Here is a 27796-nt window from a genome sequence, read left to right as displayed (position 1 = left end):
GGAGACTTGGGGCTAGGGCAATTTGACCTTTCTTTTTGCCTCCTCCACCAAAGTGGCACTGCTCAGCAAGTGAAATCACAATTTTAGGGGTGGGGGGAATGCAGGGCAGCCTCCATGTTCCAGCTGTCCTGGACTGGATACTTGGCAGCCTCCAAGGTTGCCAGCTGTCCTCATAGGTTAGCGCTCTAAAGCTATTTTTCTTAGGAAATGCCCTCTGGTTGGTTGGGGTTTTTTTTATAGCAATGAATGTACTTCACCTTACATTTATTTGAGTTACTCAGCATTTTGCCATATAACTGGAAGTTGAATGTGTGCCTGTGAGCTGATTGAAACAGAATCAAATATAAATGGAAGCATTGATGGTTGCCTGTCCCTGTGTTGGAGGCTACCAATATAATGGACTTTCTAAGAGCCACTTAGAAGGGCAGTATTATAGTTCTTGGGATGGTTCCCATGGATGCCTGCATGTAGTCAATCCCACAAATTTGCTTTTCGATCAAATGTAGCCTAGTTGAGCTAGAATGTTGGGTTTGGATCTAGGAAAGCCAAATTCATTTCACTCATGAAGCAAAGTAGGTAAATTTGGGTGGGGGGATGGGCAAACTGGGAGGACAGAAGCAGAGAAGAAAAATGTAAATGTGGCATGGGGAATTTGTGATAATAGGGTGGAAGTCTGTTGTACTGACAGGCCCTTAGCTAGTTACCTGTTGATGAACAGCCCTTGCTAAAAACAAACAAACTGCCTTTTCTTCTGCAATATCATTCAACTCTGCCCATTTTCCCAACTTCTCTAGAGCAAACCTGAATCATTTTTTAAAAAATTATATCCAGCAAAAAAATTGGCCAGTACTTCTCAGTGGCTGTGTTTGCAAGTAATGCTAAACCAGAGTGCAGGAAGGAGCTGCGGTGAGCTTCAGGCTTGTATGATTTCCCCCTTCTTTCCACCACTCCCACATGGCTAAGAGGAGGACTTCGGCTGAGTGTAGTTTCACCTCAAGATAGGGCCAGCCCTGTTGACAGAGGGTAATGTAACTTTCCACAAAAGGCGACATGTAGTTAAGCATGAACCAAGGATGATGCTTTAAAATAAACTCTGGATAAATTAAACAAGCCAGCTTCATAACCCATGGCTTGAACTTGGCTTATTCAGTAACTGTTCAGAAAACCACAATCAGTGGATGCTCTCCTGTCATTAGTGTTGAAGTAAAATTCAACTGTCATTCAGTGCTGTCTGCTTCTATATGTGATTTGGTGGTTGGCATCTTGTTCTTTGCCTCAGGCAGCAAAATATCTTCGGCTGATCCTATCTGGCAAAGTCCTCCTTTCAACTCCATTGGGAGAATTGCGTAGTCCTGAAGGTTATAGTGACTTCTTCCTACTTGTGCACATAGCATTAAACCATCATTAGATAAAAATTGGGGTAGCTTTTGTTCTCTTGTCTTCCTATATTGAATTAATGAGAAAGTTGCTTGTGATTTGGATGTATGCAGACAATTTAACTAACTAAAAGGGACTGCCACTCCAAATATTCTTATATGCATCCAATGGGGACATAAGAAGGGGGGAAATGTTAACTCCATTCTTCAAGTCAAGATATTTTATTATTTCAGCAAGTGTTTTAATGATTGGTAAATTCAAGAAGTCAAAAAGACTGTGCCCCTCGCTTGCATGAAACCCTGTCATTACATTTCTAGGAGCAAAGGGGATTTCCCAAAACGCTAGGACTGGAATAACAGTCACATAAATTTTGCAGACTATTTTATTAAGCTGATGCTTGACGCAGCCTGATATCCATCTTACTCAGCTCAGAATATACATGAGAGCCCTTTTTATTGCCACAAAGGCCTACCATCAGCTTTAATTATTGTCACCATTTCTGTAATACGAATCCCTCTAGATCTCCATGTTTATGTCTCCTGGAGCAATTCAGAATTGGTCATGGCTTGCTAATTTATGTCAGTGGCTGCATTCATGGGGTCAGAACATAGCTAATAAATAAATAAAAAGCTGTTCCTATGAAGGCTCCATAGTAGAAGATGTTAGCAAACAATTAGATCTGGCAATTATGTGGAATGCCTAAGATGCCCCCTCCATGGGACTGCATTTAGATCTGGTGTCTAAATCAAAACAGTGGAAGGTTTATATGATCTGAAGAAAAACCAGGGTATTTTAAGACAGAAGAAGCATTTGGAGAAAGATAAGTGGCCCCTAAGGAAGGAGAGTCTTTCCTGAAATGTGTTGGGCATAATAAATGGGGGTTTTCAGGCACTTGAGGATATTTTCTCTTCTGTTCGGGGGCAAAAATGTGCCTTCCCTGCTTGCTGTTTTCTTAAATCAGAACATCACCTAGACTATTGAGAGATAGAGAGAGAGAGAGAGAGAGAGAGAGATTTCTGTCCTTGCATTAGTAGAACTTCAGTTTGGAGATTCTAGAAGGAAGAGGGTCAAAATTATTCTGGCCATTTGCTACCAGTAAAACTAAGGATTTGCTTCATTATCTCCTGCATTACATTTTCTATGCTTCAAAAGGAACAGGTGTTTCTTCTCCCTTCCAGCCAAGAATCCTTTTCTCAAAGAGCACAGATGGTTATTTTCTTGCTTAAAAATGAAAATCTTATGTATTATTTAGCCCTTGTCAAAGTAGAAGTTAAGCTTAGGTAAGAGGCTTGGTTTCAATAATAATATTATTTCTTTATCTTTTTCAGTAGATGTTGGTATTTCTTTGGTCTTTTTTTCCTTTTGAAAGTCTAATATAAAGGTTGTTCAAATTTTGCTTTCTTTTTTGGGGTGGTGGTGGTGGGTTGTGATGGCATTGACAGATGCCTCAGGCTACCACATAAAGAAGCAGAATGGACTGACTGCCAGTTGAATTTTACGTCAATGCTAGAATTCTAAGTGCCCTTCTTTTTGACCCAGACTTGCAGCTTTGGGTTTCTCCTGGGTGGACCATCCTGGAGAAACCCAAAGCTGCAAGTCTGGGTCAAAAGGAAAGGCTAAACTCCATCCAGGACAGGCAGTCCAGCCTTCTCTCCTTAAGAATCCCCCATCACATGGACAGTTCAGCAACAATACAAGTTTTGTTTGGACTCTTTTTCAGCCAGCTCATGTGCCTTGTGCCTCTAGCCATGTGGCCAAACCTGAGTAAGCCATGAGATGTCAGGATTTGGGTGAGCCAAAATAGATATACACCTTTGTTCAGCATCAGAAGTTGAAATCATTGGGCACCTCCCTAGGCCATGCCTCAGCAGAGGTGACGGGCACTGCCTGCCTCCGAAGTTCCTCGGTACCCTGATGATGATGCGCCTTGCTGTGGCGGCCTCTTCACCTGCTCTTTCTGAGTGAGTGAGCACTGGCAGGAGCAAATAGAAGGAGTTGAAAACTCTGCTCACCTAGTCCTCTCCTTCTGGTAGCTGTACAAATTGGGAAAGAAGAGGCAAGCAAATGGGCAGGGGTAACTGTGGGGAGGAGGAAGTGGGGCCACTCAAGGGAGAGGAGCCCATTCAAGCATCTCAGCCCAGGGCTCCTCAAAACCTGAAGCCAGCATTGTGTACAGCTGCACGTCTTGGGCAGTGGAAACGTGTCACCAAATTAGCATGGGACATGCTCGTTCTAGGCAAGCTTCCTAGTGGCTCTAAGATGGTGCCATCTTGAATAAGATACCACCCAAGTTCGACTACTCTAGGAAATCTGGGCACAGTTCACACACCCATCTTAGATGTCTCATCTCCTGCACCTCAGTCATTGCTGCAAGAACTAGAGAGGTTTGGATTCATTCAAAATTTGCTGCACTCCAATTTTGCAGCCTTAGGTCATTCCACCTACCTCATGATCAGGATAATTGTATCAATAATATCTTTAGGTTTGGCTCCACATACAGTTTTTAACTTTTTATACTTGGTATTCACAACACATTTGCCATCTTTTGATTTCAGTGTGTATGTGTGTGTGTGTTTATTTATTGGGTATTTACTGGCCTACATGAGATCTGGGATGGTGTTCCTATCTTTCTGTTACCTAAAAGCACAGGTGCATTTGAAGTTTTATTCTGAATCAACTATATTTAGAGTTGGTCTATTATTTGTGGAATGTAGAAACCGTTTACAGCTGTTGGCAAGGAAATAAATGGTCAAAAAAAAAAAAATCCAGTAAGCTGCGTTCCCTGCAGCAAAAAAGAAAAGAAAGAAAAGAAACTCAAACACAGAGAGAGCACAGTGACCAGAATAAATTATGCAAATTAAGCTGCACATTTGGCATTACCTTTTCACAGAATTTGGGAAAGGGATTGGATAGCTGTGGGCTGCAGCAGAGCTTCGGGGCTAGTGCAATTAAAAGGAGGCCGGCAGAGACTGCCGGGGGTGGGGGTGGGGGTGGGGGTGGGGGGCACTGAGAAAACCATTAAGAGAGAAAAACTGTAGGTGCCTGGAGGGGCATCAGGCACCATTGCTGCCAGGTGAGGCTCTAGGGGCAGGAGTGTGCAACTTCACTGCTTCTGGTTCTTACTGGAGAGGTGCACATTGCCAATTTATATATTCTTTCAATTGCCAGGTTGCTGCCCTGTTTCATTTCCAAGGAGTAGCCTACAGGGTTCAAGGCAGGCTGGATGTTGCAGCACCAGGGAGAGCTCCTAGCAAATTACTTGTTCCAGCAAGGTCTGAGACCAGACTGAAGTACTGTATGCCTGGACAGCCAAAGCCCCCTCAGACTCCGCCCCTTCCTTGCAAAGCGGGCTTCTGGCCTTCAGACTAGCACTCCCGAGAGCTCAGTGATACCTGCATTGGCACACTGACTCCCTGGACTGAAGAGCACTTGAAGGTGGGTTTGCAGGCCTGATGCTGGGACATGGGGGTGCTGCAGATTTGGATCCAGGCTCGAGGATCTCTGGCACTTTGGGATCTCAGTTCTGCAGTGATTCTCAGACCCAGTGCCTCCTCCATTGGCACCACTGGCTCCTGAACCTCTTTGTCACTCACAAAAATTTCCACCCAAAATTGCTCTCATGGGGCCATGGGGCCAGGCTGTTGAAGAGGCAGGGCTGGCCCCTCCCATGAAGTAAGGTGAAGCCACTGCCTCAGGCACTAGAGCGGGAGGATTGCACCAGTCCCCTTGTCCCTGCCATCCACTCTCCCCCTGTGGCTTTTCTTGCAGCGAGAGAACAGCCATCCTCTAGAGGGCTGCACTGGCTGAGGAAGCAGCAGTCACAGTTCTTCAGAGAGCCAGCCAACACCAAACACTTGGCTCTGAGAGGTCTCCTCCTTCAAAGCCAGGCATTATGGGATGGGTGTCCCTGGAGATTGCTTGTACAGCTCCTGTTGGCTCCGGTACAGTCAATCTCCTGGGACACCCTTCCCACAATCTCTGGCTCTGAGGAAGGACCCCGTCAGAGCCAGGCATTTTAGCTGGGTGGGCTCTCTGAAGAGCTAAGTTTGGTGGTGGGAGAGCTCGCATTGGGGCTGTAAAGAGGCCTTGCACACAGGTCAGTTGGATCATATGATATGTACTGTTGGCTCCTGATGAGGTGAAGAACTGTAATGGGAACTTACTCATTCAATCCACTTGGGGAGCTAAGTAAGGTCCCACATAACTCTTTTCCTATGTGGATGCCACTTCAGCGTAGAAAGTCATAAAAGCATGTATGCCACATGCACTGTGTCATATGTACTGAATACCTAATCTCAACCTCAGATAAGAAGATGATGAGCACATCAGCACATATATCACTTAAGTGGCAGAATGTGAAGAATAACAGCAAATCCTGCTGAAAATAGTTCAACAGAAACAGGCATTCGGGACAATTTAGAATTTGGTGGAAGTGCCCTGATCTCCCTAGTGGAGACATTCAGACGAATGAGATTCACATTCAGTGTTTCTCAGCACAGTCTATATACAGTCTCTGAGTACTTTGTTATGAAGTGAAGTCTCAGGGAATTCTTCAGAGAATCATTCTTCCTCTGTAATCAAACTTTGCAGTTATCTAACACTTTAGAACATCCTTCCTCCATCTGGTGCCCTCCAGATGTGTTGAGGATGATGGGAGTTGCAGTCCAATACACCTGAAGACCACCAGGTTGGGGAAGGCTGCTTTACAATGTTCAGGGCACTCCGTATATGTTATCTCATTGTAATACTTAAAACCCTGTAAGGCATTTAAACATGCTTCGTATATATTGTTTTGTTATAATTACAAAAGCTCTGTACACTAGGTCAGTATCATCATCATCATCATCATCATCATCATCAAGTGAGTTCATGATAATGGTGACATTTAAGCTAAGGACATCCTCCTTCATAACATTTTGGAAAGACTACTGCAATACTGTCTGCAAAGTGTGTGTGTGATTATTCATAGTTACATTTTGCAATCTAATTATTCCTCAGTTATGAAGTACAAAAGGCTTCTAATCTGGATTATTATCAGGTCCAAGATCCCAGATATCTCTGTGGAGATTTCATGTGTATTCTGCACCTTAAGCTTAAACCGATATCAGACAGGTACAAAGCTCCAACAGTCATTCTGCACCTGAGCACATTCACATGGAAATGTGGTCTGAAAAATCCAATTTTCCAGTAGAGCAGAGCCTCCGTTCCACTCTGGTTGGTGGAAATTTCAGCGTTCTGCCTCCGAAATGCACTACCCCACCTCCTTAACTTGTTCATCAGCTTCTGAACAAGTCCAAAGAAATTATTAAAATGCCTTTTTTTTCTCCTATTATCCTTGCAATTCCTGCACTGGATCTTTAATTAGTCTGTTTTGACTGCTGCGTGGGCCTTTCCCCCCATTTTTAGGCAGTATATTTTTAGCTTTAGTTGCCATGGAAACATATGACACTGGGACCAAGCTAGTCACAGATCGAGACAACAAACGCAATCTTCTCCTCATTCTGTTTCCTGATTGAAAATGTGCTTTAAAATATTAACCTTTCCTCATCCGATGGTTGAAAGGGACAGAGAACTGCTGCAGACCCTTTCTACATAAAGCAAGAATTTACTTTGTATAGATGGGGGAAGCTAAAGATACCAAGAACAGTATTTGAAGTTCTCCCATATCTGCCATCTTGAATCCTGTTTGCTATCATCACCCAAGCGTGGGTCCTTATGCAGATAAAACAGCACCATCCACCCAAGAGGGGGCATCAACAGAATTGGAAGACTCCCAAGTTTGGCAGAAGAACAAAAGAACTTGAGGGAGGGGGGAACCTAATGAGAGGGGAATGAAAACAGCCTGCCTGCTTTTCAGTGCATGGGTTGTCTGCTACTCCAGATGATATAAACATTGATTACCTGCCCAAACTAGAACTCCCTCCAATTCCACCTAACAGATAAAAGGAATGAGGGTGCTTCCCAGAGCTGGCGTCAAGGATAGGCATGGTTGGGCACCGGCTGACGGCCCACAGCCTAGTAATAGAATTCTTTAACTTGGAAAAAAGGGGAGAAAGGGGAGACATGATAGAGGTGTACAAAATTATGCATGGTGTGGAGAAAGTGCACAGGGAGACATTTTTCTCCCTCTGTCAAAATACTAGAACCCAGGGTCATCCCATGAAGCTGTTTGTGGGAGATTCAGAACAGATAAAAGAAAGGATTTTTTTCACACAGTGCGTAGTTGAACTGTGGAATTCACTACCACAGAACATAGTGATGGCCACCAACTTGGATGGCTTTAAAATGGGGTTAGAAAATTCCTGGAGGAGAAGAAGGCTATCAATGGCTACTAGACCTGAGAGGTGTATGTTACCTTCAGTAACAGAAGCAGCATGCCTATGTACACCACTTGCTGGGGAACACGGGCAGGGGGGATGATGTTGCACTTGGGTCCTGCTTGTAGGTCCCTGGTCGGCAATTGATTGACCACTGTGTGAACAGAATGCTGGACTAGATAGATCTTTGGTCTGATCCAGCATGGTTCTTCTTATGTTCTTATGTATTTATGGTCCCTATCAAATTGTTCTGGGGCTTGGTGTGCAGTAATCTGCCTGCTTTAGAAGCTTCCATTTCAAACCTTGGTGTGATCAAGCATAGCTCTTCTTATGTTCTTAATGGTTTAGTGCTGCCAAAGGGCATGGTCTTTCCAAGCCAGCATCCATTCTGAACTGAGCCATTCACTGGCCATGTTGATCGATACTATAAGAACATAAAAAGAGCCATGTTGGATCAGACCAAGGGTCCAACTAGTTCACACAGTGGCCAACCAGCCAGGGATGAACAAGCAGGACATGGGGCAACAGCACCCTCCCACTCATGTTACCCAGCAACTGGTGCACACAGGGTTACTGCCTTGAATACTGGAGATAGCACATAGTGCTATCCTTTGCCAGTTTGGCTTACAATTGCTGCTTGGCTTCTTGATATGAATGTAACAGACCACTAGTTTCTTGATTGCTTTTGTGCGAGCTCTTCTCCTTACTCACAGAATGATGGAGTAGCTATCAGCTGCTGCTTCTATTAAGTTCATTGAAAACTTTGCTATGGGTTTACATTCTTCCATCTTAATGGGTGCTTTTCTCTGTTATGTGCTGCCTCCCCTTATTATGTTATGTGCTGCCTACTCTTATTATCCTTTCAGAAATACGAATCTATTTCTGACTATAATCTTGATGAATGATTGGGATTACTCTCTACTCAGCTTTGCTGTATATTTTATAATTTGCTGGCCAGTACAATAGTTTGGCTGGGAGACTGCACCGATTTGAAGAGGCACTGAAAATATTTAGATAGCCATCGCAAAGGTCACTGGGGATATGGCACTGTCTCTGCAAATGAGCTCCAACTGGAGCTCAAAGGCTGATCTGACTTCTCTAGGGCCTCTGAGAATTCAAGTGTCACCTGTCAGCGTACATGGAGCCATGAGCAATTTAATCACTGTCACTCTTCTAACAGAAGTTTCAGAGGTGAGCTAGCCAGAAGTATTTCTTGACAATAGCCCAGTGGCTAGGTATCTGACAAGGAAGGGGGATAGGGGGAAATTGATTGTGGCCAGCATGTTCATTGCCTTCACCAGGAGCTATAGGTACACCTGGAAGCATTGAAAGCCAGACATTCATTAAGCTGCTACTAGGGTCAAGTTACATAAACAAGAGGATTTCGGATTTTGTCATATTGATCCAACTGTTAATCAAAGTTTAAACTGTTCAAGCCTTTCCAGGTTCAGTTAAGACATATGAGGGAGGGGGGTCATATTCATATTTATTACTATTAGGGAGAAAAACAAAAAGTTTCATTTATATATTTGTTTATTTGATTAATTTATAGTCTGCTTTTTCACTCACAAGAGTAGTGCTCAATGCTGCTATCAACAGTACAAGAACAATAATTAATAATGAAATAGTTAAATCAATTTGAGCACTAAAAAGAGAATGCCATAGAAGATAATTAAAACATTAGAGTCAGAATAAACTATCAAAGTTAATAAAAAGTCTGCCTGAATAATATTGTGTTCTCCTAGTGGTAGAAGGTAAAAGAAGAGGGGGCCAAAATGAACCTCGCATGTGAGAATTCTATAATTTAGTGCAGCCACAGAAAAGGCCCTGTCACACATCCTAACTAACCTTGCATCCACCCATATTGGGACACAGAGAAAGGCCTCTCTGTCAGAATTTAGGGTGTGGCCAAGATGATATAGGAAAAAGTGGTCTTTCAGGTATCGTGGACCTAAGCCATTTAGGGCTTAATAGGCAATAACCAGCATTTTGAATTGTGCCTGGAATCATATTGGTAACCAGTGCATTATGTATTGGCAGGCTGTTCTAAAATGAGCATAATATGCTCACTCAGCTGAGTTTCCATGATCACCATAGTTGTTGTACTCTGGACCAATTGAAACTTCTTCAAAAGCAGCCCCAGGTAGAGCACATTACCGCAATCCAGTCTTGATGCAACCAAGGAATATATCACTGTGGCTTGGTCCACCATCCCCAGAAACAGGCACAATTGATGTACCAGCCTAAGCCAGGCAAAAGGTCCCCTGCCCATGGCCATTATCTGAGCATCCAGCAGCAAGGCCAAGTCCAGGAGGGCTCCAATGGCAAATTCTGTATTTCAAGGGGAGTGCTACTCCATCAAGAATAGGCTAAAATCCACCCTCACCCACCCCAAGTACCTCTGTTTTGTCTGGATTAAACCTTCGTCATCCCATTACCTCCTCCAATAACTGGCTCAGGTTGTTAACAACTTTCTCGGAATCAAGAGAAAGTGGAAGGAGGGAGAGAGGGGTGGATGTCTTCCATATACTGATCAGAGCACACCTTAAATCTCTGGATAACCTCCCCCAGGTCCCAGGGGCGGAGTCTAAACTGGCCAGTGGGCATACTCCACCAGTTGCCTGGTGGAGAGGTCCAAGAGAAGAAGAAAAGCTTAGCCTTGCACATTACGGTACTGATTTGGAATATGGCTTTCAGGGTCCTTTCACAGTCATGATACATTCTGGGAGGAGTCAGAGCAAAGCCATTCTCTCCCCCCGCCCCCCTTCAAAAATAAATCCCTGTCAAGTTTCTTTGCCTCACACTCTGAGAACCACAGATATAAACACATTTAAGTATACTAAGATACAGATGCCTAACCCAAAAATAGCTGGCAGTGCCATTGCAGACCCACGCAGGAAATTCCCTTCCATGTAGAGAAGCCAGTGCAGTTTAAATGTCACCAAAATCCCACCTGGGCTCATTTGGCCAGGTTTTCTGTGAAGAGTGGATTTTATCTCAAATGCGCAGCTTGACATTTTTCTTGCCAATGGTTTCCACAGAGAGAAAGAATCTGAAGTGGTAACAATGGGGATGGCAATTTCTTTTAAGAATGACCATTAATGTCATATTTTCCAGAACTATAAAAGTGGAAGTATATGACTGGGACCGAGATGGCAGGTAAGTGGCATTTCGACTCTTTCATTTAAAAAGTTATTTCAAAACTTACCGGCAAGGAAAAGTTGGGCTAAAAGAAAACCAGATCAAAAGAGATGTAGCAAAAGTATGCAGGCCTGTGGCATGCTTCAAGGTCCTTTAACTCCCCCAACAAAAACCAACAATAACAACAGGATCAAACCTATAAAAAAGATGACCCTTTAGCCTCTTTAATCAACACGTCTAACAAAGCAGGGATGGGGAACCTCTGGCCCGTGAGCCTAATGCGGCCCAATGAGGCTTTCCAATCCATCCTGCAGCACTCTCCCAGACCACACTCCCCATCTCAGTACACTCTTCATCCCCATCATGGCATGCTGGATGAGGAATTTTAAACCTTCCTGCCCAGTGCACCATGATGGGGATGAAGATCAGGTGTGTGGTGTGTGAGAGAGTGAAAGAGAGAGAGGACTGCAAGAGAGGGGTGGCCCCACTAATTTGGGGTCCTAGCCAAGCCCACTGCTGTCATGTAGCCCCCAAGAGAATTCTCAGATGGTAGTCAGGCCTTTGAACTAAAAAAGGCTTGTCACTCCTGTAATAGAGCTGTTGGCATTATAATGGCAGGTGAGGTAGCTCTTTACATTCCCTTCCAGGTCATGCAAAAGATACACCAGAAGGGAGGGGAGGCAGGGGGGAGGGAGTGATATTGTCTTTTATTTGCTGGGACCACGCTAATTCTTCTTCAGTTAGAAAAGAGCCCATCAATAAGGTGGGGGTGGGGGGAGTGAGAATGGGAGTGCCTCTGCTCTGCAACATTTCTCACAGAACTTCTTTTCCACTAACAGCCATGATTTCATTGGGGAGTTCACAACGAGCTATCGAGAACTGGCACGAGGACAAAGCCAGTTTAATGTCTATGAGGTGAGTGACTTCTGGAAGTGTCCCTCAGTACCAAGCCAGAAGACTGATTGATATGGCTAGATGGTGGGGAGAACCTTTGAGAATTAACTAAGGGGCTTTCCAGGCTCTGGAATCATTTGAGGGCACAGTCCACTGGGAAGTTCTCTTACTCAGGCTTACAGGCACTTAGGGCCCAACGCACAAACCAAAGCCTTAGATACAAACAATTCCTTGACTCTAGGACTTATATATCTCACAGCTGGTGGAGTCTGGCATATCTCAAGGTGGCCCATGTAGCCAAGGCAACTTAGATGGTCACATCTCATATTGCTAGTAGCTACTGTACTATCAACAACATTTGAAGGATGAAGAAGATTCATTCAACACACTAACCCACACTCAGTGGTTGAGTGTGGATTGTTTTGAACTGTGAGTTGTTTGTTGAACCCTTGGTTATCATGTTGTGTGAACTCAGGACATTTTCTACAGGGTGACTTCTTTGAGAAAAATAAACCACACAACATGGGTAACAAGCTACTCTGCAGAAAATGTCCTGGATTCGAACAACACATTAGCCCACAGTTCAATAAATAATCCATGGTTCAAAACAACCCACACTCAGTGGCTGAGTGTGGGTTAGCGTGTTATGTGAACCCAGCCATACCAAATAACTAGATCTTACGCTAGTGCCAGTCAATACACAATTGGCGGCTAGCAGCTGATTGGGCAGCCTGACTAATTTAAACATGGTTGTTTGTCTAATAACAACCATTTATCATTGCATTTATATCCCGCCTTTTTTCCTGCAAGGAACCCAAGGTGGCATACATAATCCTCCTCCTCTCCACTTTATCCTCACAACAACCCTGTGAGGTGGGTTGGGCTCAGAGTTTGTGACTGGCCCAAAGTCACCCAGTGGGTTTCCATGGCCGAGTGGGGGCTAGAACCCAGATCTCCCAACTCCCAGTGGGAGGGAAGGATTTTGGGAAGAGCTGACTGTGCAAAATGGAGCTTATTACTTTCTGTATGTTGCTCTCTGCCACAGAGACAGAAATATTTCCAATTTTGCACATTTGAATTTAATCTTATTCTACATAAGCTTTAAACTCTTCAGAAAATGGATAGGTGAAACTGCTTTGCTGAGGCAGACTGAATTTCAAAAGGGAAATGTTTGGACCTAAGTGGAGAAAACTATTATAGCTTCTCCTAGGGATGGTGAGATCATCCCCTTAAGGGAATCTGTGGAATCTCTTCTCACTGAAGAGGCTAACAACTTGGGGAATTACTCTTTTGGTTCTGTCACACTGAACTAAATAAAATGAGCCAGTGGGGCTGGAATTGTGGTAGGGAGGCAGAGATGTTGCCATTTCTGTACAGTGCTGACTTTGTATTCCATGTGTTGTATACACAAAAACTGTAGAACAAACTTGCATTCCTGTAAGATAGGGGGCATTCTACATGTTTACTCAAAAGTAAGCCCCACAGAATTCAATGGAGCTTACACCCAGGTAAGTGGGTATACGTACATGTGAAGACCAAGGAAACTACAAAAAGTGGAAACTTCTTTAATGTGTTGTTACGCTGCCCATTGCAACCTCTCAGATGGGAGTTGTGCCTGAAGACTAGCACATAAGCTTTCATTTCTTTGACACAAGCATATAGTAAATACTTCAACTTAATACCAAATAAATAGGGGAGGGGTTAAAAATGCCTCTATGGCTATATCTTTCTTTCCAAAATGCTTACATTTGGGGGCCCTCATGCAAAGAATAAGATAGTTAGGAACTGCCCGCCAACCCTTTCCCTAAGATGTTGAGTTATACTGCATGCTTTATTAAGTAATCTTTTTAAAGCCTTTTTTTGTTTGGCTAAGATTATTTTTAACTGAACATTTGTATGCAGCCTCTTGCTTTCCTTTATTCCTCTGCTGTTACAGATTTTGCTAAGTCTTTGTTCCACTGAGGAATGCACATTATTTAACAGAGCTTGGAAACATGAGTTTGGGTACAGATTGATAGCAAGTCTTTGTGTTAACATTCCCCTTTTTCGGCCAGGTTACTTCTAACATTCCTTTAGATAAAGTTGATGTGTCCATATATATTATTATTTGTTATTTTTAAAAATCGATACAATACTTTACAAAGCTACTAGCAAGGTTTCCTTTTACTTGCAAACAATAGAAATGAGTTGTATTTTTTTAATTTTTGACAACCAATCCTCAGCAGAGTAAGTAGCTTACAGCCCAAGCTTTGTAGAGAAAGCCAGCCTGCATTGCAATCTATACTATAGTGAAAGTGTTTTGTTCTCTTTCTTTTCCTTTTCTTTTTGAGTTCTTATCCCTTTCAATGCCTATTTGCAGAAGGCTTTGCCTTTGAAAGTTTGATTTTCCTTCCTTAGGCTGCAGCCTTATGGTCACTGGAGGGTAATCTAGGGGCTATAGGATTTTGGGGGGATCTCCCCCTCTGAGGGCAGAGACAGAGGTCCACCCCTGGAGAGGGAGATCTGCTTCTCACAGGCCCTGTGGAAACTTCTGCAGCCCTTACTTCTCTGCCGCCAGAGTTCCATCATCGAAGAGAGGGAGGAAGAGGCATGCAGGGGACAAACCACGGGGCATGCCAGGACAGGCTCTGGATCCGCCAGGCCCGCAGCTCACCTGGTCACCTCCCCACCTCATCCTCATCCCCAACACAAAGTGGTTTCTCATCTATGCAAACCCTGAAGCTGGTTAAGATAAGTTCCTACCCATCGGCTTCTAAGGGAGAAAATTAAAAAGAAGTGGGGGGAAGCCCAGTGGGGAGGAGTGGAAATGCCGTTCCCCCGATCTTCTGTCCTGCCAGGATCATGCTAGCAGGGCTTTGGAGTCCTCAAAGGCTTCGATGTTGGAGCTCTCTATGAAACCAGCATAGGATGTCTCTGCCCATCTTTGAGTCCAGGCAATAGATGGAGGGAGTCAAGGTTTTATATGAGTCTGCTGGTTTTATATGAGTCTGCTTAGTTGGGATGTTGAGTGTCTCTACATCCAGGGAAATCACATTGTTCATCTGGGTCTTTTGTGCTTCCTGGTCCTTTGGCACATTTGTTATGCATTGAATTGCATGGGAGGAGAAGGGAGGCAAAGACTTTGAATTAAATACTTCCCCATAGTTCAGTTAAATTGAGTTCCGTTGAGACAGCACCATCTAGTGGCAGAGGATCCTGCTGTTTCCCGGCTATTATCACTTTAAAAGGAGTTATTTTTATCCTGGGATTTCTAGAGGATAAAACAGGAGAAATTCAGGTTGTTGACAGTATCATGAAATCAACCAGAAAACGTCAGTGAGTGGCCAATCATGAGCATGCAATCAATCGCTCGTTTAGAGAACAGCTCCTGAACTTTACACTGACACTGTCAGACCTGTGCTACGACCTGCTGGCATCATCTATTTATATTCCAGGTCACCATTGGAAAGTTTACCCTTACAACAGTCACCATCTGGTTATGAAGATCTGTTTTGTTTTTCTGATTGTATTGCAAGATTCTAATCTCCATAGAAAGGTGCTGAGACATCCGCAGCAATGTAATTTTCGGTTTGCTTAAACCACTAGCCACCATGAGCATCAGCTATCATGGCTTCTGTGTCACAAGTTCTTGGTGGCCCTGCTGAAGTGCAGAGGTGTGATTTTGGTGGGCCAGGGAGATGGCAATGCCAATAATAGCTGGTACAACCTGGAGCCAGTTTAAGATATTAATAAAAACAGAAGTGAGGGATTGTTGGGGTGGGGAATAGTATTGAGCCAGATTATGTGCCTGATGGGAATGAACTGGGGTGCTTGTTTGCTTTAGGTAACTGAGGCCATAGCTAGACGAGGGGGTCAGAGGGTAACGATCTCACGATTTTATGAACGTGAGATCGTCACCCTCGTCAAACGCAGCGTGCGACGTCCAGGAAGGAAAAGGACGTTGCACCCGCCATTTTTCTTAAAGGGAGACGAAGTGCACAAGCGCTCGTGTGCAAAACTAAGGTGGTTTTTTTAAAAAAATAAATAAATTTCCCTGTTCCCCCCACCCCACTCCCAATGGGAATAGAGCTCCTGAGGAGCTCTGCGCCCCATGCCTGGTTCCCAGCTCCTCACAGTTACTTGCAAGGACCCGGGACAAACCGCAACGCCCACCCACATGTTCTGCGGTCTCAGTATCAGCCCAAGACCACGGAAAAAGCAGGCTAGCAGTGTAGGGCGAGATCCCGGGGAAAGGGAGGGATCATCCCTCCCTACTCACAGGATGCCCTGTGCATCATGTGAATGCACAGGGACGATCCTGGGATGATCCCCAGGATATCGCCCCATCTAGCTATGGCCCAATCTCAAACAAGCTCAGTTTAAGGATGCAATCTTATGCATGCATTCGCCAGCCAGGAATTGTAGGACTTTTTTTTTTTATCTAAACAGGCTGAGGATTGCACCTTTATTCAAGCTATGCTATTATTACCAGTCTTCAAGCCATATTTCTCTACTAGGGGGAAGTACCTGCAGGAACCTCTTGAATATCTGCAGCCTTAGGTCAACTGGAGGCACTTACGATGCCTCAAATGAATCCACTGTGGCTTTTCCTTTTGGCTTCAATTTAGTAGACAATTTAAGTTCTTTTGTCAGCTGATATCTAAAGTACATGAAGTAACCTTATCTATTCATGGAGTTAATTGCCTCTGCCTAGATAGGAAGGATCGGTAGCACATATGTCTCCTTGCAGTGAATTCATTTGTATTAGGAAGCAAGAGTAGAGATAAACTCGGATACATTCACCCATTTCAGTTTGGAACAGTTCTTATATGTCAGCCTTCCCCAAGTGGTGTCCTCCAGATGTGTTGGACTATAACTCCATGTTGCCTAAGGATGATGGGCATTGTAGTATAATACATCAAGGGGGCACCAGGTTGGGGAAAGCTGACATATGCAGTCAGTTGGTCTGCTTCAGACATCAGGTGTCCATATTTTGTAATATGAGCTGAGTTAATCAGTAATGTCTCTATCTTGTCATGTTGCACATATTTCTTCCTGGCACATGACATGGCGATTTTGCTGCTTCTGGTAGCATTTGAGATTTTCCAGCTTTCCTCATTGGACAGTTATTGGGTTGGATCCAGGATCTACCCTTCTCTGGACAGAAGGGCTCTACTCATGGGAGGTGTCTCTGGCCAATTTGGGAGGATCCCTCTGCTGCCACACCACAGCTCACCCCATTAAGCAGGGTCCCCTGACCCTCTGTGTAGCATTTTTAGGAGGCTGGAGGGATTGCCACCGGGAGGAATGGACAGGGAAGCCCATTTCCACTAGTCCAGCTTCAGCTGCCTAAATCTGGAGCCAATCCATTGTTTTCCATTTATTCTAGAACTTGCTACTTACTCCAAGTTGGACTTTTGAGTTTGCATCAATGCTATTCAAACTATACCTTTCAAGACCTCGCCTGTATTATTTATTTGAAGAAACTGTAATAACTCCTGTAATTTCAGGAACCAACATGGGGCCATTTATCAAGTTGTCATTTACTCTGCACAATTTGTCTGTAATAGCTAGCAGAGCAAACAACTGAAAGTGATTAGAGAGAGCCACAGTTTTTAACAGATACCACATCAAAGTTTGAAGGAATTGTTCCTCTTTGATTGAAAAGTAATATAAATGGGTGATGGCGTAACAGTGTCTGTCATTCCAAATACCAAAAGAACAAAAAGGCATTTGAAAAAATGGCATAATACATTATTAAAATGGCCCTTAAAGATTACTACCTTCCCCCACCTGGGTCCATTTTGCCCTACAATGCCCCTCAGTTCCAGCTGGCATGGCCAATGGTCAGGGTTGATGGGAGTTGTAGGCAAAAACATTTGGAAGGACACAGGTTCGGGAAGGGCACTCCAGTACATAGCAATGTGTTCTAGAAAATGACATGACATGACATAAGAAGAGCCCTGCTTGGCCTGACTAAACATCCAGCTAGACCAACATCTTGTTTCCAACAGTGGCCAGCCAGATGCTTTGGGGAATCACAGAATAGTAGAGTTGGAAGGGGCCTATAAGGCCATCAAGTCCAGACCCCTGCTCGTTGCAGGAATCCACCCTACAGCATACCCATCCAGCTGCCTCTTGAATGTCTCCAGGGTGGGAGAGCCCATGATCTTCTTAGGTCACTGCTTCCATTGTCATACTGCTCTAACAGGACATTTTTCCTGATGGCCAGCCAGAAACTGGCTTCCTGTAACTTGAGCACATTATTCTGTGTCCTAGCCCCACTCTGTGTGACAACTTATCAAGTATTTGAAGAGTGCCGAAGCCCACAAGCAGGGTTTGAATGCCATTCGCCATTGTGTGTCCCCAGCATTTGGGGATTTCAGAGATATCCTACCTCTGAAAATGGAGGTTCCATTTAACTGACATGGCCAACAGCCATTGATAGACCTATCCATAAATGTCTCTAATCCCTTTTTAAACACTTCTAAGCCAGTGACCTGGTTTGCACAATTTCAGCCAGATTTACATAATTTCCCCTTGTTGTGACATCTGAAACCAGCAAAGATAGTTGGTCGCCCAACAAACAAAGATTGCCCAACAAACCAAAAACAACCCACGGGTTATGTCAGTGAATTCAGTATATCTATGCACTATGCACCGTGTATAGAATATGTCTATACTCTGTATGACTCAGATGTGATGATGATGATGATGATGATGATGATGATGATAATAAAACATAGCATAGCAAGAAATAAATTAAAACATAATTTAAAACACAACAGGGGGAAAAAAGAAATAAAATAAACAGCACCAGCCACTAAAAAAGAAAAGAAAACTTTCAGCAACAGACCAGCTTATATGCCAAAGGCTTGTCTGAATAAAAGCTTCTTTGCCTGGCAGTGGAAGAATATTAGAGAGGGTCACAAGCCAGCCTTCCTTGTCAGAGAGTTTTAAATTCTGGGAGCAGCGACCGAGAAGGCCGTCTCTTATGTACCCACCAAGCATCTTGCCTCAGATGACAGTACCAAGAACAGGGCCTCTAAAGAAGAACTTAAAACACAGGAAGGTTCATATTGGAGAAGGTGTTGTTATAGATGAGGGGGATACATTTCTCTGTATCCGTTTTCTTCACACTGTGTATAATTGTATAAACCTCTGTCGTAGCCCTCTTTTCCTAACCTGAAAGATTCCCAAAATTTAGACTGCACTTGCTCCTTTTGGGAATGGGGCTACGAGAACTATGAACAGTATTCCATCTATAATCTTTCCACTGAGTTCTATAAAGGCATTATGATACTGGCTGTTCTATTTCAAACCCATTTCCTGGTCATCCCTAGCACGGAATACTGTATGCCGTTTCCCTTTTTGTTGCAGCACACCAAGCTGCCACTTTCACTGAGCTGACCATCACAACTTCTGTATCTCTTTCAGGGGAAATCACCACTAGTTCACACTCCATCAGTGTATATGTGGCTAAGATTTTTCCTCCCGATGAGCATAATTTTTATACTAACATGTATTGAATGTATTTTGCTACCTATTCACCCAGTTTGGAGAGATTCTTTTTGGGTCTTCATAGTCAGGGGCATTTTCACCAGCCTGAATAATTTAGTGTCTTCTGCAAACTTGGAAACCTCACTGCTCACCCTGTGATTCCAGATCATTCATGAATAAATTAAACAGCATCAATCCTCATACAGATCCTTGGAGGAACCCCATTGCTTACTTCCCACTTTTGTGGAAACATTCTGTTGAATTCTCTTACTAAGATTAGACATGGCTGATGGCCATGCTGGTTTAGGGATACTGAGAGTTGTAGTCCTGCACATCTGGAGTGCACCATTTTGGGAAGTCTGGATTAGACATATGAGTATAGCCATAGCCATTAATTAAAGCCTCCATGTTCAGAAGCAGTATACCTCTAAATACCAGACTCTGATGGCAAAAAAATAAAATAAAATAAAAATTAGCAGGTGGCTATTTCTCTCATGTCTTACATGGGAGCTTCCAAAATCATCTGGCTTGCTATGGCTCTTAGAGACAGAATACTGGACTAGATGGACCACCAAGGCAATATTTATGCTCCTGTGCTCGTAAGATACCATTCAAAGTCAATTCAACATGCCAAATCCACTAAAATATAAATTTGTTTTGACATTGTGTAAAAGAAGTGATCGTGTTGTACATCAGCTTGGGAAGTAATTGCACAAGGTAATTGCTATTCCTTCCTAGATTATTTGTGTTTCAGCAGCTCACATCTTTGTAGCTAGTTCAGTAATAGTGGCTAGATCACCTCACTTTGCCCCATGACATGTTATCTCATGTTCTTTCAAAAGGAGTTCCTCCACCTTGTTCTTCATTGCCCTGTGTGTGTTTCTATGCTGGGTTGATTTTACCATGGGTGAAAGTACAATTCAGGTGGGGAAAGAGGGGATTCTGAGGTGTTCTGCTTTTTCCTCTCTCTCTTTAATTGCATAGCATTTTGATTCCAGGTTGCACTTGGCATTGGTGAGGGTGATGAGTTGGTTGAGTATTGGACTGGCTATTCAGGCAGAGGATCTGGCTGCACAAGCAGATGGCAAAGCCCAGGTGGAACTAAAAACGAATTGTTCCAGCAACACAATGTACACATCACTTTGCTTCGATGCCTGGGTTTCCTCCCATTTATCTAACATTTTTTGCACGCCGCATGTGTTGGGTGCAGCAGCTCCGCTTTAATATTATCCAACGTGACAGTTCTAGGCCGGTTTCTAAAATAAATGACCTGACTCAGACACAGTCGGATCCCAGCAGCTACTCTCGGATCCCAGCAGCTACTCTCGCTTTCCCCCTCAGCAGGAAAAGATGGGAGCGGGCCAGGAGGAGGGAAAGAGGCTCTCGTGAAGTTGGTGTAAATCATTAATGTCTTTTGTTCTGGATGAATTCTCAAGGCCTTCTTAGAAGGGAACATTGTGAATGGCAACAGCTCGTGGGGTGGGGGTGAGGTAGAGGATATAATTTCAAAATGAATTTCCAAAGACTGAGGTAAAAGACATTTGACTGCCTGGGAAGCGGAATCTATCTGTTTAGCATTATGGGGATAGGGAAGAAGAACCTTTGGAGATGTCAACAAAAGGGAACTGAAATAACGCAGTCTGATGCAAACAAATTGGAGAATAAAGGCCTTTTTTCATCCAAGCACTGAAAGAACCATTGGCTGGGATCACACAACACTGTAATCCACACTCAGTGGTTGAGCGTGGGTTGTTGTTGAACCATGGGTTAGAGTGTTACCCAAACTCAGGACGTTTTCCACAGGGTGGCTTGTTAGCCAGGCAGCATAGCCTTTTTTTCCCCAGAACAAGCCGCCTTGAGAACCCATGGTTTGTTATTGGGTTGTTCAGGGTGGTTAACAAACCATACTGCATGGTTAATAAGCCACCCTGCAGAAAATGTCCTGGGTTCAGACAACACACCAACGAATCACAATTTAAATCACTGCTCAGAAAGGCTCGATTTAATCATGTGACTTCCCCCCAAAAAGTGCACTCTTCCTCGCTATATTTTACACAACTCAGAGTTACCAAAGACTCATTCTTGCTGGTATAATCTTCATATTTACAACCAGATGAAGGTTTCATTTTGGAATAGCAACTTTTCAGATTAGTTTTATAGTTATATATTAAAAAACCCACTGATTTGGTTATACTATTAGAAACACATCATAGATAGATAATTATGAAATTTTTGCGAGGTGAACTATCTCCAGTTTAATAGGTTAATCATTCATATTTGGACAACTTTTCTGCTGTACTTTATTGGAAGGAGAAAACTAATCTTACAGAAACCTCTGGAAGAGCATGACATTGTGAATGGATTAATGGAATTCATTTGCCAAAAAAATTAAACAGCCTCATGCTACATAATTAAAAACTAATCCTTATTTCATGATGAATAACCTTTGGACTATAATGTATCTTAAATAGAAAACTATCTTTAGATAGATTTTTCCTCAAAAAGCATTTTATTAAAAAAAATCCAATTTAAATCAAAAACATCCGAATTAAATAAAAAACAGCATTGATTTTTATCCACCCTGGATTGTAGGTTAGTGTGTTGTGTGAATGCTACTTTTCCTTCTCTCTCTTCATGCCATATATCAGCCTCAACCAAGCTGGTGCTTTCCAACTCCGTTGTACTGCATCCCATCATCTGTAGCCCATTATGTGCATCCCCAGCTGTGCTGGCTGGGGATGATGGTGACTGTACTCCAACACATCTTTCTTGACCGGCGAAATGACAACTAGATACGTACGATAATTCAAAGCAAATCTCTGACCCAAGAGCCCATGGGTACTGAACATGTTCCAGCCCAAGGGATGAATTCCATTTCAGAGAAGCTCTCAAGGGCTGTATTCCATAGATGGGGAGGGCTAAAGGCAAAAGGACAAAGCCTGCCCACCCGCCCCACAAAAATACACAAAATACCAGCATGTTTTAGCTTAAAGCTATTACTGCCAGTAACTAAGCCTTAGGAGAGATGTATCAACTTTTTAGAAGGGGGAGGAAACAGGAAACCACCTGTTGGGGAAAATGGGGGTGAGGCCAAGGGAAAGGGGTTTGGGCTTCTAGGGAACCCCAGAAAGCTGGATTTGGCCCCTTGGCCTGAGCTTCTACGCCCATGTATTAGCCAGTAAGGAAGAAAAGGGAATAGCCTCTTTCCCACTGATTGCACTGTAGGTTAGCCACCTTTGACTTCAGCATTGCTCAGACATTAACCTTAAACAATCCCCATAGACATGATACAGATTTAAGAACAAAAAATGGGTGGGCATCAAGAATGAGAAAAGAAGACCTCAATGTTCCACCAAAGATATTTCATTGGCCCAACACATTTTAAACTTAGGACTGTTTGATTGTCCTTGAAAGGAAAAAAAATCTATTGTCCCTGAGGAAGAGTGCAGAATCAGAAGCAGTAAGCCTATGCATTGCTGGGGGAAATGGGTGGGAGGACGCTGTTGTGACATGTCCTGCTTGTGGGTCCCTGGTTGACAGCTGATTGGCCACTGTGTGAACAGAGTGCTGGACTAGATGGACCTTTGGTCTGATCCAGCAGGGGTCTTCTTATGTCCTTAGGAGTCATAAGACTTGAAATGCTGTCCAGCCAATGAATTATCCTATGTTCACCTTTGAGATCTCATGATCTAGATTGTGCACACTTAGATAAGTAGAGCCCACCGGGGTCTCCAAAATGGTGCCTCTGGGCAGTAATGTGCCCACAGACACTTCTCTTGGTGCCCACTAAGCTTCCTGGCCCTTTTGAATTTGATTTTATTAAGATTTTCAGGGAGGATGGCATGCTGAAAGTGAAGAGCTGACCTCCAGCACTATTTCATATTCAAAAGAGTGTTTTGGTCTTTTGGAGCTCAGAGCCCACCTCTCCATGTACTGAGATTCTTGAACAAGTTACTTTTGCTTTACTCTCACTAGTTTGCTTTTTGGAGAAAGTGTTTTGTCACTAGCCATGTCTACCATGGCAGCCATTTTATGAAAAGCCAAGCCACTCCCTCCAATGGTAGCCATTTTGAGAGTGCCCACCAACCCAAAACATGGGAACCTTGGAGTGAAGGTGTGCCTGAAGGGTGGAAAGAAAATCCTGGAAATTCCCTCCTTCTCTCTGCTTGAGATCAGGCATGTGGATCGGCTGTTGGTATAGCTTTGAGATGAATGACAGGATGGTAGAGCATAGGCAGGCATTTCCTGCACTGAGTTTCCCTTTCCTTTCCGTCCTTTTCATTTCATCCCAGCCATGTCTCTGGATTTCCTGTTCCCCACAAACGTGGGTTTGGGAGTTCTGGATCATGCCCCCAATTTCCAGCTCTACAACATCCTTTCTTGAAGTGTGGTGACCAGAACTGTACACAATATTCCAAGTACACCATAGATTTCTATAAAGGCTTGACGTAATTGGCAGTTTTATTTTTGATTCCTTTCCAAATGAACCCCATCATGGAATTTGACTTGTATTTTGTGTTTGTATTTTGTAACTTTTAGTTGCTTTTGTAATAATAATAGCAAACGTCCTGAGATAATTTTATTGTCATTTATAGTAACTGTAGGAAAGAAACTCCACTGAATATGGTAGCCCAGAATGGTTTGTTAAGAAATGCATAATGAAGGTTGTCAGTTTCTCTGTTTGATAGAAGATGAACGTGGATAAATGTGGTCATAACTGTATGCTGTAGTGATCTTTAGTATGATAATGCATAGAATGTTTGCCTTGCATTTTCAATGGTTTCACACTACAGTCGAATGATTCCCTGTTTCATGTTTGAATTTGCATCACTTATATCACAGAATTTGTCTCAGATCTGGAATAGAAAGAAGCGCCCAGATCATTTGGATTCTCGGTTTCACATCAGAGCATGTGACAGTAATGGGATGATGGTCTGCAGCACCAGAAAACACTGTGTAGAAGGTGGCAAAAGGGCTGCTTGCTGCCTCCCGTTGCAACACAACAACTTATGTCACCATAGCCTGGGCTGTGTGTATGCCGGTGGGGTGGGTGGAATAAAAGCCCCCATGCAGAAAATCCAAACACTTCATCAAGAAAATCTGAATTCTACAACCCTGAATATACTTTATTCAATTATTTATTTATTTAAAACATATACACTTTTTCATGGTTTCCTTTGCAATTGTTACCATTTTGCGGAATTTATTCTGGTTTTGCAAGTCTTGAAGAGGGGCAAAGAGCTATGGAGGCTGTTCTGCCCCATCTGCAACCTCTGGAAATCTCATTCAGTCACACTGCTGGCTCCTGAGATTTCAGCAGGCATCGCCTATAAACTTCAAACATATCTTCACCACCGCACAGGCAAGAAACTTTCTCATTTTAAAAAAGAAGAGATGAAAACTGTGTTTCTTAGGAAGATGAATTCTGCATCTCATACCATCATTTGTACCCAGGCGCAATCAAAGCATACATACAAAGCATACTTACTATGATTTTAATTTTTGTGAACCACCCAGACAGCTTCGGCTATTGGGCGGTATAGAAATGTAATAAATAAATAAATAAATAACCCCAAATGCACAAGCATTGCAACTGTGTGCTGGCAACAGGTTGCATTTTGCCAGATGCCATAGTGTACAAGATTTGATGGGCTAATGGGCTGGCGAATTTGATCAACTCCTGCTAAACAGCCAAGTTATTGAAGGATTGCCTCCTTCCAAATATACCTGCCCAGACCCCAAGATCATCATCAGAGGCCCTTCTCTGGGTACCCCCACTGAATGAGGTGAAGTGAGTAACTACTAAGGAGAGGGCCTTTTCAGTGGTGTGCCTTCCCAAGAGAGGCTCACCTGGCATCTACATTATGCTCTTTTTTGGCACCAAGTGAACACCTTTTGATTTCCCCAGGATTTTTAGCCCTTCAGTTTTTAAAATTCATTAGTGATTTTTTTTTAAAGAAACTCCACTGCTGTTGGTTTTTATCTTTGTTTTTGCTTTAAGTTTTTCTCTTTAAACTTATGGGTTTATATAATGTTTTACTGTATTATTACATTTTATAGTTTATGTTTTTTATGAACTGCCCAGAAAGAGCTTTTGTTAATGGGTGCTATATTGTAAACAACAACTAAACAAATAAAATTTAAATATAAATGACAAAATGAATAAAATAAATCTATTAGATGACACAGAAACAGGTCGAGGGGGGTACAGTAAGTGTGAAATGAGTGCCTGACGGGATAAAAAGCAGAGACGGGAAATAAAATTGTATATTTTAATGTTATAGTGCATTTATTTACAACACAGCAGCTGAAGCAGCCCATATTTTAAATCTGACACATGAGAAAAAGAAAGTGTCTGTTCTGCCATTCTTAACCATAGCTACAAAGATCCATTGGATAGAATAGATTTTGGATCCCAAGAGACTTGGCTTCATATCCCAGCTCAGCCTTGGATTTACTGGTTGACCTTGAGTTCCAGCATGTTTCTCAACTTCCTTTCCCAGTTGTAGAATGTGAATAACAATGAGCCAACTCACAGAGTAGTTGCAAAGATGAACCAGAGAGAGACTGTAAATCCCTCAAATTCCTTCTCAAACCCCAGTTTTTCTGTGAAGCCCTTGTCTTAACCCTTTGTTTTCCTTTCTGCTGAAATGTAGATTATAAGCTCCTTGGGGCAGAGACACACCTCCCCCACCCTTATATCCCTCTGCAGAGTATCATGTGCATTGATCACACTAATTAATATAAAGAAATACCATTAGTACTGCTGCTACTATGACACACTGCACAGCCATCTTGCAGTGGGCTGCAGATACCTGCACTAACCTTTCCGCATCACCTTCATCTCTTTTTTTTTAAAAAAAATCTTTCCTCTCTCAGGTGGTAAATCCCAAAAAGAAAATGAAGAAAAAGAAATACAATAACTCAGGAACAGTGAGTAACATTATTTTATCTTTTGTTTGTTATCAGGGGGGTGGGGAGGGGGATACACAACCAAAACCCAAAAAGCCTTTAAGCTGAACAAGAAGAGACAAAGCCCTTTCTCAGTGAGTCATATAATTGCCACCCAGTTGGTTTCTAAGTGGCCTGGCCCTGTTGGTTTGCTAACTGTGCTAGTTGCAGTCAGGGCAGCACGTTGGGGCAGAAGCCTGGGGTCCCACTTGGCAGATTGAGCAGGAGGGCCCTCAAACACAGCAGGGCTGGCTTACTATATTTTGAAGTAACTGAAAGAAGGCATGTTACCTTTTAAAGCGTGGAGGTCCCACACAAGTGTTAAATCAATACTCTAAAATGACCTAACTGCACTACAGGCTAACTGATTGTGACTTAAAAACAAACAAATAAAGCACTAGGAAGCCTATGGGCAGTAGAAGCTGCATACATTGATGCCAATTGAGTGGTGAACAAGAGCACATGATGAGCAGTAGCCTTCGCCTCACCTCTAGAGACTATGTGGGTTGTTGTTGGATTGTGGGTTATGTTGTCTGAATTCAGCACATTTTCTGCAGGGTTAACTACCCTGAACAACCCAACAATAAACCATGGGTTCTCGAGGTGGCTTGTTCAAGGAAATAAGCTACACTGCATGGTTAACAAGCCACCCTGCAGAAAAAAAATACACTGTGTTTAGACAACATGATAAACAACAGTTCAACAGCAACCACACTCAGCCACTGAATGCATTCCCTTAACCGTTTTTTGGTTAAGCAGCATGGTTTAGCGTGTTATCTGAGCCAGGCCAGTGTGGGTTAGCTTGTTGGGTGAACCCAGCCATTGCGGTTGTGTTATACCTATGCAGGCCAAATCAATGGCTAATAAAGTCATTTGGGGTTCAGTCCTTCATCCATTAGCCTACTGCTAAGCTCGACAAAACATTCCAGTCTGCTTGTAAGGCACAAGTCAAGTGATTAATGTCCTAATATTTAATTAATGATTCAAGATTAATATTAATTCTCTTAATATTAAGGAAAGTGTCTGCACTGCAGGCTATTGATGCACTTGCTGGAGAGATCAGGATGGTTTTGCTTAATATTCAATGAATGAGACAACTGCCTCTATGATGGCATACCTCGTTCACACGTCCTCTCTGCTCCTGTAATACTATAACCAGGCGGAGGTGATTGAATTGGTAGTAAGTGGCACAGCCTAATACGTAGGGGATGGGTGTAACTCGAAGGTAGAGCACCTGCTTTGCAAACAGAAGGTCCCAGTTTCCATCTCCAGCATCTGTAGATATGACTGGGAAAGCCCTAAACGGCTTGGGAGCTCGATACTTGAGGGACCACCTCTCCCTATATATACCTGTCTGAGACCTGAGATCTGTCGGAGGAAGCCTTCTCCGTGCCCCACCAATATGAGATATACGCTATGGCCGGGCATGGGAGAGGGCTTTCTCTGTTGTGGCACTCTGGCTGTGGAATGCCCTCCCCCTGGAGGCCCGACTGGCACCGGCAATGGCTTCATTTCAACGCCAGAATAAGACATGGCTTTTTAACAAAACCTGTGATGGCTAAATCCACCAGCCTGTGGTTAAGCAGCATGGTTTAGTGTGTTGTCTGAACGGGGCCACTGTCTTGTTGTAATTGGTT

At 43.2% G+C, this 27796-nt stretch overlaps 1 protein-coding gene across 3 annotated transcripts in view; it reads left to right on the top strand.

Moving 5' to 3' along the window:
• LOC134408431 (copine-5) overlaps positions 1-27796 on the top strand; it is a 157752-nt gene that overhangs the window by 104721 nt on the left and 25235 nt on the right. For 2 of the 3 annotated variants that reach the window (XM_063140715.1, XM_063140706.1), the window contains 3 exons: positions 10812-10853; positions 11675-11750; positions 26088-26141. In XM_063140715.1, coding sequence (XP_062996785.1) covers positions 10812-10853; positions 11675-11750; positions 26088-26141 — 172 coding nt within the window. Of the gene's footprint in view, positions 1-8802; positions 8886-10811; positions 10854-11674; positions 11751-26087; positions 26142-27796 lie in introns of those variants that run through there. The other variant, XM_063140723.1, reaches the window with a different exon arrangement.

This window comes from Elgaria multicarinata, chromosome 1 (assembly GCF_023053635.1).
Source record: "Elgaria multicarinata webbii isolate HBS135686 ecotype San Diego chromosome 1, rElgMul1.1.pri, whole genome shotgun sequence".
NCBI lineage: Eukaryota > Metazoa > Chordata > Lepidosauria > Squamata > Anguidae > Elgaria > Elgaria multicarinata.
The sequence above is the reverse complement of the archived record's forward strand: the minus strand, read 5'-3'. Positions and strand labels throughout refer to the sequence as shown.